Source organism: Corvus moneduloides, chromosome Z (assembly GCF_009650955.1).
Source record: "Corvus moneduloides isolate bCorMon1 chromosome Z, bCorMon1.pri, whole genome shotgun sequence".
Classification (NCBI taxonomy): Eukaryota; Metazoa; Chordata; class Aves; order Passeriformes; family Corvidae; genus Corvus; species Corvus moneduloides.
The window spans coordinates 29,983,505-29,995,996 of NC_045511.1; the positions used below are offsets into that span (position 1 = coordinate 29,983,505).

The 12,492-nt window shown below is 40.6% G+C and overlaps 1 protein-coding gene across 4 annotated transcripts in view; it reads right to left on the reverse strand.

The window, feature by feature from the left end:
* Positions 1 to 205: 205 nt before the first annotated feature.
* The window catches only part of GNE (glucosamine (UDP-N-acetyl)-2-epimerase/N-acetylmannosamine kinase), a 37,557-nt gene continuing 25,270 nt past the window's right edge, over positions 206 to 12,492 (reverse strand). For 3 of the 4 annotated variants that reach the window (XM_032097443.1, XM_032097445.1, XM_032097442.1), the window contains exons 7-12: positions 9,611 to 9,821; positions 7,105 to 7,234; positions 5,066 to 5,287; positions 3,961 to 4,143; positions 3,267 to 3,383; positions 2,329 to 2,564 (exon numbers count right to left, since the gene is read on the reverse strand). In XM_032097443.1, the coding sequence (XP_031953334.1) occupies positions 2,329 to 2,564; positions 3,267 to 3,383; positions 3,961 to 4,143; positions 5,066 to 5,287; positions 7,105 to 7,234; positions 9,611 to 9,821 (1,099 nt within the window). Of the gene's footprint in view, positions 2,565 to 3,266; positions 3,384 to 3,960; positions 4,144 to 5,065; positions 5,288 to 7,104; positions 7,235 to 9,610; positions 9,822 to 12,492 lie in introns of all 4 variants that reach the window. The other variant, XM_032097441.1, reaches the window with a different exon arrangement.

Below are 12,492 nucleotides of genomic sequence, written 5' to 3' on the forward strand. Positions count from 1 at the left end.
TGGACTGCTCTAAAGGACATTGGGCCAGCATCAAGTAAGCACATTACTGCAGATACTCTGTGAACATCTGGTATTTGCTCCTTCTGGGGCTGGATACAATTGGGTGCTAATGTCCATAAAATCTCTGGTCCACATTTAAGTACCTGAAGTTCAAAGGACACTTCTGAACAGGGAAATAAGGAGAGACAAACAAAATGACTATTACGCTATTAAATATGATTTTTTATTCTTTCTGATTTTATAAACCACTTGTACATATGCAGCAGGTTCTTGGCCAGTTGACAGAAAAAAGCATTTTCAAAAGCATTTAAAGAATCATTTTCATAACATGACTAGACGTTAAAGGTGTAAAACTTTTCAAATGTGTTTCAGTCTGTCATGTTTTTTCTGTGCCTGCACCCTTCCTTCAGCTGCTAGGGAAAAACATTTGGAATCTGAGATACCAAAAATACAGAGCTTCAGAGGGTCTGGAAAGCAAAAGCCTGGTCCCACTTTTAGCCAGGCATGCCAGCCAGGCATTCGTTGTGATGCTAGAGGATGGAAAGATCAAATGACAGGCCTCGTCACTGTCGGAACCTTAATGCTCCTGATCTGAGCTACTATCACTGTAGAGAAATGCCAGTTTCTCCTTGACCTGCTTGCTCATAGAGCTAATGCTCTGGTATTGAAGGTAATGGCAATCATCCAGTAAACCAAGACATGTAGGAAAAGGAACTAAAACTCCTAGATTACATAAAGCCTAGTACAACTTGGCAAACAATTAAGAACCAGATTTGCCAAGTCTGAGAAACTATGGTATAGAGGCTGCATGATTTTTCCTGGAGACAGCAGGAAGGAGATTTGGTGTTGGTTCTGAAATCTGCTCTGAAGATGTGAGTTATCAGTTAACATTCCTTGTGGAAGAGAGGGTGAAGTAAAGGACAATCTGTATAGATTATATATGGATTTTACAGAATTACTGAGTGTACTAAGAGCTATTCAGAAGTTCATTGTATAGCAGAGGGCAGTGATTACAGAAGATTGTTTCATTTTGATTGGAGCAGAGTGGAAATAGCCCTTTTATTCCCCTGTACTAACACATTACTGGACTTCTGAGAATATCAGGGTTGAGTTAAATGTCAAAATAGGTCACTAAATTCAGGACAGGATAGTCTTGTGACTGTTCCTCCAGAGCTATCTTTCTGGATTAGCTGATAGATGGGTTGGTTTTTCAATTTTTCCAGCATCTTGAAAGTATGCTAAAAAAGCAGCTGGATAAAGACAGGACTATATATCAAGGACTCATTTAAGAAATACAAACCACAGCTTCCCTAGGCAAGCCTTCACTGGTATTTGACATACCTTCCCCTTCTAGGCCGCGGAATGCCCTGAAGGTGAGGGGATAAGGGTCAGATGAAAAGCTGATGGTGAAAGCAGGACAAGAACAGTGCACATGCAGCCACCCGAATGGCTGAGGGGGTGCACCGTGTCACCCTGCAGTGAAAGGTAGATTCTTTATGATCAGATGTGCCACATGGCTGAATTTCAGCTAACTGGCTACCAAAGAATAAGCAGTTCCCCCTCCCCTAGAGTAGTAGGTTAAGTCCCTTGAGAAATCCCCCAAGACTAAAATGCAAACATGTTACTATTGGCCATGGCCAGAAGACAAAGATGCTCATTGCTGTACTTATCATCTTGTTTGGACTTCTCTGCAGGTTGTAAGCTCACTAGACTGTAGATTTTTTCCTTCATATGCAAAAGCTTCTAAAATGGGACTCTGCCCTTTAGAGATAATATAATAAATAAACTTGGTTGCCTATACCAAGTCCTTCATGAAAAGGAATTTCTAGGTGTAGCCTTTTTTTATTGTAGAGGCCCTTGTTTCCACCCACTGGAATTACTACCTGCTACTGGTGATTACATCATATTTACTTTGTGGGTGGAATCCTGGAACTGAAAAGCTGGTAAACGTCTCATTTCACACAGGTGGGAAATGAGATATGGATCCCCAAGTGCTAGTTATAATTTTATACACCATACACATTATCCCCATTCATCAAGAGATGCTCATAAATAATTCAGTTACACTCAAAAAGTAAGGTATAGGTTTACCAACAGAGGTGCTTAAAAAACCAGAATTGCACATTACTTCCAATGAAGTCAGCTGAAATTTAGGAAAAATACAAAAAGATAATACCTCAATTAGGAAATGCTGAAGTAGTCACTAATTACTCAGAACACTACTCTGATTCCTTAGCTGCTCTCATCAAAGAAAAAGCTGGGGCAAAGTATTCCCTCCACCCATTAGGAATTTGAATAGTCCAATCCTCTAACTCTTCTATAATTCTTCTAGTATATTCTACGTGTAGTATAATCCAGTACCAGGCTAGCAGCTCCAAGGAGAGCAGGATCTGCTAGATTTGACACCACCACATCCACAGTTTTAACAGAGGACAGAGCCTGTCGATTTATCACATCTTTGACAGCATTAACATAGTGGTTAGCTAGAACTCCAGAAAGGATCACAAGAGAGGGGTTCACGGTGTGTAGAATGTTCACAACGCCAAGGCCTAATGCAGTCCCAGCTGAAAAGATGAAGTAAAAAGAAATTGAGTAGAATACTCAAAGCAGTTCTGGCATCAGTAGTTGAAACAGTTCTGTTAGCAGCAAATAACACTGGAAAGTCAGTGAAGTATTTTGTTCCAGAGTTTTATGTTTTCAGGTAATATGTGTCTGCTATTAACTTTTCTTTCAAAAGTTTAAAAAAAAAAAAAAAAGGCAATTTTTTTTGCACAATAATGCATTATTCATGTTATGGAAGTGAAAAGACAAAACAACGCATGAATCATGCTTGTAAGCAAAGAGAAAATAGGAAAGCATTACTCTACCATTTTAATGTTAACAACTGTGTATAAGGGAGGACTGTGCTTAAGCTAGTAAACCAGTAAAATATCCTGTGTAAAGTAACACATAAATTGCCTTTGCTACCTCAGACTAGCCATTCACTTGCATCCCCACATATGGGAATGTTGAGAATTTACTTCTTTTTTATAAATTCATCTTTGCAGAACCTTTTAATCTTCTTTTTTTTTACTGGAACAGACACTTTTAACACTTCTGATATTTTCTCCAACATTTATATTTAAAAATCTCATTACCATCAGTAATTTCTATATTGAGAGGTTCTCAACATGTTCAGGATGTTTGTAGTGTTACAGTGCACTACCATTTCTGCATCCCAAAAATATAATCATGGATGTGTTCCACACTCTGGGCTATGTTCTTACCTGTTCTGAGAATGCTCTCTGCTTTTGTATTGCCAAGTTTAGCTGCCTGAATAAGGTGTGCAGCACTAACAATCTCCTCCTCCTTCATTGACATTCCTTCTACTAAAAGCAGATCATCTGAAAAGGAAAGCCAAGAGTAAAACACGGTAATGTGGCAAGTCAGGGGTGAAAAAAAAAAAAGAAGCAATTAAAATCTTTTCATCTCTTTTACTTGTATGCTGAATCCTGAACAATATGTACAACCCTGAGTTTAGCCGAAGTAATTATATCCATATTATTCAGGAAACTAGTTGCAGAAGCAGGGAATCAAACAATTAGGGTGTGGTAATTCACTAGTCTTGTCGGACCCAAAAATAAATAAACTATAAATACTCTCAAACATTTAAGACTGAGAAGCTTTTGCTGAAAGACAATCACTGTGAAACCAAACGTCACAGGGTGCCTATCAGATTACTTTACATCATATTTAAAAAGAAGAGACAAGCTCTACTGTGTACTTCTGGTAATTCTGAGACCTGTGGTTCCAAATGCTCCTTGCCACTGAAAAAGATCTGTACTATGCAGGCTGCCTGTACATCCATTCTTGTTTCCTCCTAGAAGAAGGCGGCAGATCTATTTTTTCTTAATACCTTCTTTGAAAATTTCTTCTATATTGCAAAGTAACTGTGTTTTGAAAACCAGAGTAAATAGATACCATCATGCAGCTTCTTAGCTTCTCTCTGTAATGCTATTCCTGAGGCATATGCTTCTATACATCCTTGGCTGCCACACAGGCACTCTGGTCCATCTAAGGATACGACAATGTGTCCAAGCTCAGCAGCACAGAAAGAACTGCCATGGATCAATTCATGTTGATGAACGATTCCACCTCCAATTCCTGCAAAGACATTAAGACTTCTATGGTTTGAAAAAAAAACCAGACACCCCCTGCTCCCCAACAGTTTTTAAAGGCCCCGGTTACGCGAGACACTGACATTTGTTTATTCACAAGATAAAATAATTTGCATCAGTGATGATCTACACTAGAAACCAAGAATTACTAGTTGTTGAAGAACTCTTCTCTATTTGGCACACCTAATATGCAAGCTCATAGCTCCCTCCTATTCATGTATGGCTCAAAATGGCATACAATGCTTCTATTTTTTAAAAGCCTATGGATGGTACTGAACTATGACAGATCTTTTAAGCTTGTGAGTCATGCTCTTTATGCAAAAAACTATCCAAGTAGCCTTAAAATTTTGCACTTCAGAGAAATTCTAATGCTGTATTTAGACAGTTAAACCTGTGTGTTAAAGGGCCAGGACACTTAAATGTGCAAGCCTCTGCTGCCCCTTCCCAAACTGGGTGTAAATTCATCAGCTAGTTATTACTACCACCATCTAAAGGACTATATACTTTACAAATGAGAAAAGTTACGCCACATTTGCATTTCAGATTTAATAAACATACTTTCTTATATTCAGTTGTTTATCTTCTAGATACATATTCTGATCTGACTTGTATTTCTAAAGTTTAAAGAGAATTTAGATATAAAGCTAAAAAAATGCAAAATTATTCCAACTAAGGTTGCTCATATTTTCCTTTCTTGCTGGCATAGCTGTACCAGCAGAACTTCTTTCATCAAGAAGTTTAAACTATGGAAGTGGTTTTATTTGCCTGAATATTAAAAAGCACCCTAAACCAAACATATAGTGTAGCAAAAGTATTTTTGGTTTTCCAGGCATAGTGGTAATGTTTATAGCTGAGCCTCTAAGTGATGGTGCTGGATTTTGGGTTTCATTGAACTACAACATACTCACCTGTACCAGTAATCAGTGTTACAAAATTTTCTATTCCTTTTCCATGACCAAATTTCCTCTCTGCTAGAGCAGCACAGTTTCCATCATTGTCGACCCAGACTGGCAGGTGCAAAGCATCAGATATAGGGGTCCTGAGATCCACAGAGCTCCACTCCTGAATGAGTTTTGTAGAGTGAAGCACAATTCCTTCTCGAGGGTTTACCCGTCCACCTGTGGAAATACCTAAGTCCCAGAAATACAGGACAGAAAAATGAAAACTAAATCTGTGTAATAGACTTTAAGTAAAAATCCATTTTTCTTTTTCTAATGACAAGATTTCTTCCCGCCCCCCCAATACTAGGCTTTGAAGAAGAGCATGAAAGTAAAAATTTCTTAAGTATTTCTTAAGTATTACTGGCAGTGCAACTTTTGACATGTAGAGAACACAGAATCATGGAATAGTTTGGGTTTAAAGGGACCTCTGGAGATCATCTAGTCCAATCCCTCTGCCAAAGCAGGTTCACCTACAGCAAGTGGCACAGGATTCTGTCCATGTGGGCTTTGAGTATCTCCAGAGAAGGCGACTCCACAACCTCTCCAGGCAGTGTGTTTCAGTGCTCAGTCACCCTCAAAGTAAAGAAGATAATTCATAGAATGCCATGGCTCTAATCACAATGTGCTGAGTATCTTAAGACTAACCAGATGGTTAGTAACCAGAGAGTTAATGTTCCTACTTCAGGCAAGATTGCAGCAAATCACTTAATAGTTGTGTTTCTTGTTAGTGATGTGCAAAAGACGTAACAGCAAAAATACATGATTCAAACCCTGGAACACTATTAGTGTCTGGAAGCCTGCTGTAACTCTCAAGATTTAGAATGACTAAAAATAATCACTAGACCTAGAGTAGTGATTTTTACTTAAAAACACACTGTTTTGTGAAAGATCAAAACTGTATTCAGAGATTTGTCTATTGAACAGAGTAGGCCAGTAGCAGGCTCTATTAGGCAAACCAGTTTGCTTAGCTGGAGAGGCTTCCAGAGTTGGTGGAGTCTCTCAGGACCACTGAAGAGTAGGTCACGATTATGGAGGTATTTAGCTCTAGACAATAAAATGTGAACATTTTATTGTACAGAGCTAATGTAGTTGAGTCACATATAAAGATGGTTCCAGGGTTAATGTTGTAATGGAAAGCAGCCATAAAAGCTCTAAGACAAGCAGCTGAATTGAACATTAAATCTGTAAGATCTGATTTGAAGCACTTACATTTCTCTGTATGGCTTTGTGTCCTTAATGTTGTTTTTAAAGAATACAGCATGTTCAAGTTAGTTTTTCTTTGTACTGTGCAATTCAGAAAAGTTTTAATCTGGAACAAACTACTTTTCTTTAGGAACATTTCTCAGCTAAAATGAAGATTCTACGTCCTTGTTAAAATTCCAGGATACATTAATCAACATCTTAATAAATAACTAATACTTAAGGGCAAATCTCCCAGTCACCATTTAACTGAAGAAGTCCTGTCTGATATAAACACACAATTTAACACAGAATGGTACTGCAAGTGGACTGCAAGTCAGGAAAAAGGCTGCTTTTGTTTCTGTTAGCTACAAATTTAGTCCTAACATTCCAGCCTTTTTAGTCTGCCCTGGTGTATCTGAGAATTCTGCTGCACAGTTGATCATAGCCCTAAAAAAAGGCTTACAGACAGCAGAGAAAACATCACTCAGCTGCAGTTGTTTCAAGAGCTGTTTTGATAAACACTGAGCATCTGAGTCGCAATGCCAAGACAGCAGAGAGCTTCAAAATCCAGAGAACTACATAAACACAGTTTATATATCGTTTACTATAACTTAACAGGTTGTTTTAATGGTTGTTACAAACTTCAGTCTTTATGGTCAGCTTCTCATTTTCAGCCATTTTAAAAAGTTTGTTTGTTCAGAATGTGTAAGAACTTAAAGTACATGAGATCCATTTTAGAAAGGTGTTTTAAATTAATGAGTAGTGATTTGATTTCATGTTGAAAAACACAGATGTAAAAACAAAGTTAGTATTTGTTAACTTACCTACTCCCAAAATTCTGCAGTTTACATTTACTGCCTCTGATGCAGCCTCTACACACATCTTTAGAATTAATGCTAGTCTGTCTTCATAGGTTTTAGGGTTGAGCTGGGTGTACTTCTTAACTATTTCACCCTAGAAATGAAAAACAAAACATGCCCCAGAGAAATGAATGTTATGGTGAAATTTCTCTTCCATTTAAATTACATGTCAATTTGAAAATAGAGCGCTATAACTTGTCTATTTAAAAAAATACAGGTACTATGCTTTAGATCTTGGGCCTACAGGCAAGGTTTGTGACAACCCTTGGGGGACAAGTTTGCAAGATCAGGCATTACATTCTGCTTCTGTAATCAGTCTCCCATCTGAAATTAAATACACATTTTAAGGAACACATGGCTCATATGAGGAAGTATCACCAGAGCTATTGCAACTGTTGTTAGGCATAAACCATGATAGAGCAACGCCCTTAAGCTGAACACTAAAGTGTTAAAAAAAAGAAGAGAGTAACAGTTGCTAAAAAGGACAGAAAAACCACAGTGCTTTAAGAATAAAATCTTTCCAGTTTGACTGCATGAAGGGTTTGTGTGGTGTCACAGACAATGCCATTTCACTAAAAAAAGGAGAGTCAGATAGAGAGAAATGCTAGAAGTTTCAAGGCAAAATTTACTATACTTTCAGAAATATCTTTTCTTCTAAGCAATTACACTTCTGAGTCACTTGCAGTATCTCTGGAGTACCATCTACTGTGATACATAGTTTGGGTTGGAAGGGACCTCAAAGGAAGGAACACCTTCCACTGAACCAGACTGGTCAGAGCCCCATCTAAGCAGGCCTTGGAACACTTCCAAGGATGCGGCATCCTGAACTCCTCTGGACAACCTGTTCCAGTGCCTCCCCACCCTCACACTAAAGAGTTTCTTCCTAGTATCTAATCTAAACCCACCTTCTTTCAGGTTGAAGCCATTCCCCCTTGTCTTGTCGCTACATGCCCTTGTAAATTCTTTTTACAGAATTTTTTTACGGGGTGGGGAGGGGCTGTGAGGATTATTTTCAGCCATAGGACTCATGCAGTGGTAATGAAAATATTCATGATGCATGCTTGGGATCTATGGGTACTGAGGAATTGATCTTAATTCAGTGTTTATACTGCAGGATTAAGCCAGGACACTGCAGAAGGTATCCTGCCTAACAGTGTTACTCTCCCTGTTACATCCCCTGTACAAGGTATCTAAGTGAACTGCACTCAATTAATGCAACCGAGCGAAGAGGACTAACAAAGACAGTCCATAAGCAACAAGGCCGAGTCATTGTTGCCAAAGAACTTGGAAAATTCCAAACTGACAATGATTTTGAGTATTAGGTCCCAGCATCTCGGCATCACATGAGCAGTAAGAGTTTGTGGATTTTGGATGCTTAGTTTCTTTCTTTGCTTTTAGTTTGGAGGGGGGATCAGAGAAGTTGTTTTGGAAGAAGAGGCTGCAGCAAACATTATCAGAAGACGTAACAGCTTCTAAAAGGAGTTTTTGAAAATTCACTTCTTTGTGAAATCAAATCTCATGCCACTGGCTTTTAAATGCTTACATCTGTTGTGTAAATTTTGGTATTAAAGTCTGATTGTTTTCACTCTGATTTGCTAGCATTTCAACTTTCATAAATGCCACCTTGAGCTCTGTAGAGTGGGCAGAATTTTTTTAAATTCATTTTTTTCCAGGCTGTGTTGACACATAGGAAAAAATGTGATGTCAATTTTACTTCTAAAAATACTACACTTTTAAAAGCTGTCTTTAAGACCTTGAAGATCTGTCAGACATCTCCTTTTAAATGAATGTGAAAATTCTGGACTGTATCAGGTCACTTTACATAACCCTTCATGCTTCTGCACTGCTTTCTTACTTTGCTTTCTGGGTAACTATTATTGAACTGATCTGCAAATATGCAGTATAATGGTAGGAGTAATTGTCCAATACTGTTGAGAGTAAAAGCCAAAGACTTCTCATCATGAGTTTTGTTCACATCTTTGAAATGCTGCAGAATTCAGTAAATTGATTTGCTAGATGCTGGTTGCTGCTCATAATGGTCCTGTGTGTGTATTGCATGGCAGTGTAAGGCAGTGGGGAAGTAATAAGTCTACTCTTGGAGCCTTCCGTGTTTTGTTTGACATGTAAGATTTTGCAGGTTGAACTCAGTCACCTTTTAAGGAGAACCAACACATCTGAAAGTTGTTTTATTCTTCAAAGTCTGTAGTCAACCCACAGAGAAGCAGCAGCTACGACCTTGCGCCACCAGCAAATGGTCATTGCTAGTTTAACATCTGTCTTAGACGTGCAATCCAGTAAGCAAGTTATATCATGACTGTATGAGAGATGCATCAAATAAGGGGAAAAATCTTTATCCCTCAACAAAAGTCAATAAACTGCTTTTGTTTTGGAGCTCTTCTGCATCACAAGCCCATATCCACAAAGCCCAATGAAGTTTGCAGATTATCTAGAAGCACAACAGAATATTTACCTTCATACTGACAATTGCTACTCGGAGATTTGTTCCACCTAGATCCACAGCCAGAGCACTCTGTGTCTCTAGAATATGGTCAATATCTTGAGAGATATTATCTTTGACAGGAGGAAAACAGAATTTCTTTTGCAATGGTTCTTTGAGGTCAATAGATTTAAGGAACTTCAAAATCCTTGGAACAGCATTACCATCTCCATATATTTTTGAGCTATAATACAAAAAAGAATTAATGTAAAACAGTGTCATTACAATATTATGATCTGGCCACTGTGCCAATACTGCAGCTCACGCTATGAAAGTCTGTCATGAGATATGGTACATAGTGACGGTAGTTTAGAGAACACACACAGATCTTTCAAGTCTGGCATTAGCTCCATTTTGGAGTACAAAACTGGAATGTAGAAAACTGGAAACTAATGATGCCAAAACCCCTGTAAAATTAAGTTTAATGAAAGGACCCACACCATAAAGCAGAAATAAAAATATGGACAGTTTATGTATGTGCTTCAAATCCAAATAAGATGTACTTATCACACAGATGCCAACTACATAACAATAAACTGTATATTCATGTCCGTTTTCAACATGTCTGTTTCTAAAATATCATACATGGCATCAGATACTTGGTATTAAAGAATTCAGTTTTATTGCTCTATTTAGATTCTTAAGAAATACTGTTTTAATCCTTGTCCTTAGCTGAACAAATATTATCTCTCAAAGTTTTTAAGAACTTACGTGTTAGAGGAATGAGGGTCAATACTCGTTAGGGCTGAGGAATAAGGAAAAGCATCCTGCCAGAATTCTTCCCTGGAACCTTGCACTCCAGACTCTCTACATATCATGAGGTCAAATCAGCTATAAAGTATTGTTGACAGAAGCACAGAACACTTTGAGTTGGAAGTGACCTCCTGAGATCATCTCGGCCAACGCTCCTTCCAAGGCAGGGCCATGCTGAGCAGCTGACACAGGAACTCATTCAGGTGGGATTTTAATGTCTCCAGAGAGGGAGACTCCACAATCTACCTGGCCAGTCTGTGCCTCTGGTCCGCTACCAATGCCATGTTGAGGTGGCACTTGTGTTTTGGTTTATGGCTATTACTGCTTGTCCTGTTGCTGGGCACCACTGAGAAGAGTCTGGCACCATCCTCTGGGCACCTGCCTTGGAGATATTTGTATGTAGTGAAGAGATTCCCTCTCAAGTCGTGTCTTGTCTTGTCTAGACAGGGCTGGCTTCCACATTCTCTCCCTCCCCTCGCAAGACGCACCAGACCCCAAACCACAGAATCACAGAATGAACTAGTTTGGAAAAAACCTTTGAGATCATTGAGTCAAACCTGTGACCTAACATTACCTTATCAGCTAAACCATGGTGCTGAGTGCCTCATAAAGTCTGTTTTTTAAACACCTTCAGGGACAGTGAGTCAACCACCTCCCTGGGCACCCCATTCCAATGCTGAAACACTCTTTCTGTGAAGAATTGTTTTCTAATATCTAGCCTAAACTCCTCCTGGTGCAGCTTGAGACTGTGTCCTCTCATCCTGTCACTGGTCGCCTGGGAGGCCAACCCCCTCCTGGCTACAACCTCAGAGTTGTAGAGAGTGCTAAGGTCACCCCTGAGCCTCCTTTTCCCCAGGCTAAACAACCCCAGCTCCCTCAGCTGCTCTTCATAGGGCTTATGTTCCAGACCCTTCACCAGCCTCGTTGCCCTTCTCTGTGTGCACTCAAGCATCTCAGCATCTTTCCTAAGCTGGGGGGCTCAGAACTGGACATAGCACTCAAGGTGAGGACACAGCACTCACCAGTGCTGAGTACAGGGGAAGAATCACTCCCCTTGTCCTGCTGGCCACACTATTGCTGATACAGGCCAGGATGCCATTGGCCGCCTTGGCCACCTGGGCACACTGCTGGCTCATGTTCAGTCAGCTGCCAACCAGCACCCCAGGTCCCTTTGCCTGGCTGCTGTCCAGCCACTCTGTCCCCAGCCTGTAGCGCTGCAGGGGGTTGTTATGGCCGAAGTCTAGCACCTGGCACTCAGACTTGTGTATCATATTATTGGATTCAGCCCATCTATCCAGCCTGTCCACGTCCTTCTGCAGAGCCCTCCTGCCCTCCAACAGATTGACACTCGCTCCCAGCTTGGTGTCATCTGCAAATTTACTGATGGAGGACTCAATCCCCTCACCCAGATCATCAATAAAGATATTAAATAGGACAGGGCCCAACACTGATCCCTGGGGACAGCTGGTGACTGGCTGCCAACTGGATGCAGTACCATTCACCTCCACTCTCCGGGCCCAGCAACCCAGCCAGTTCTTAACCCAGGGATGGGTGCACCTGTCCAGGCCATGGACTGCCAGCTTTTCCAGGAGAATGCCATGTGAGATGGTGTCAAAGGCCTTGCTGAAGGTCAGGGAGACAATATCCACAGCCTTTCCCTCGTCCACCAGGTGGGTCACCTGGTCATAAAAGGTGACCACGTTGGTCAAGCCTGACCTGCCCCTCCTAAACCCATGCTGGCTGGGTCTGATCCCCCAGCCATGCTGAAGGCCATGCTGTGTGATGGCACTCAGCCTTGCTGGGCACCAAGGTCAGGCTGACAGGCCTGTAGTTTCCTGAGTGCTCCTTATGGCCCTTCTTACAGATGGGTGTCACACTGGCCAGCTTCCAGTCATCTGGGACCTCCCCAGTGAGCCAGGACCGCTGGTAAATGATGGAAAGCGGCTTCACAAGCTCATCTGTCATCTCCCTCATCACCCTAGGATAGATCCCAGCTGGTCCCATACACTTCTGAGCATCTAAGTGGCTCAGCAGGTCTCTAATTGCTTCTTCCTGAATTACAGGGGGGCTACTTTGCTCCCTGATCCCATCCACCAGCTCAG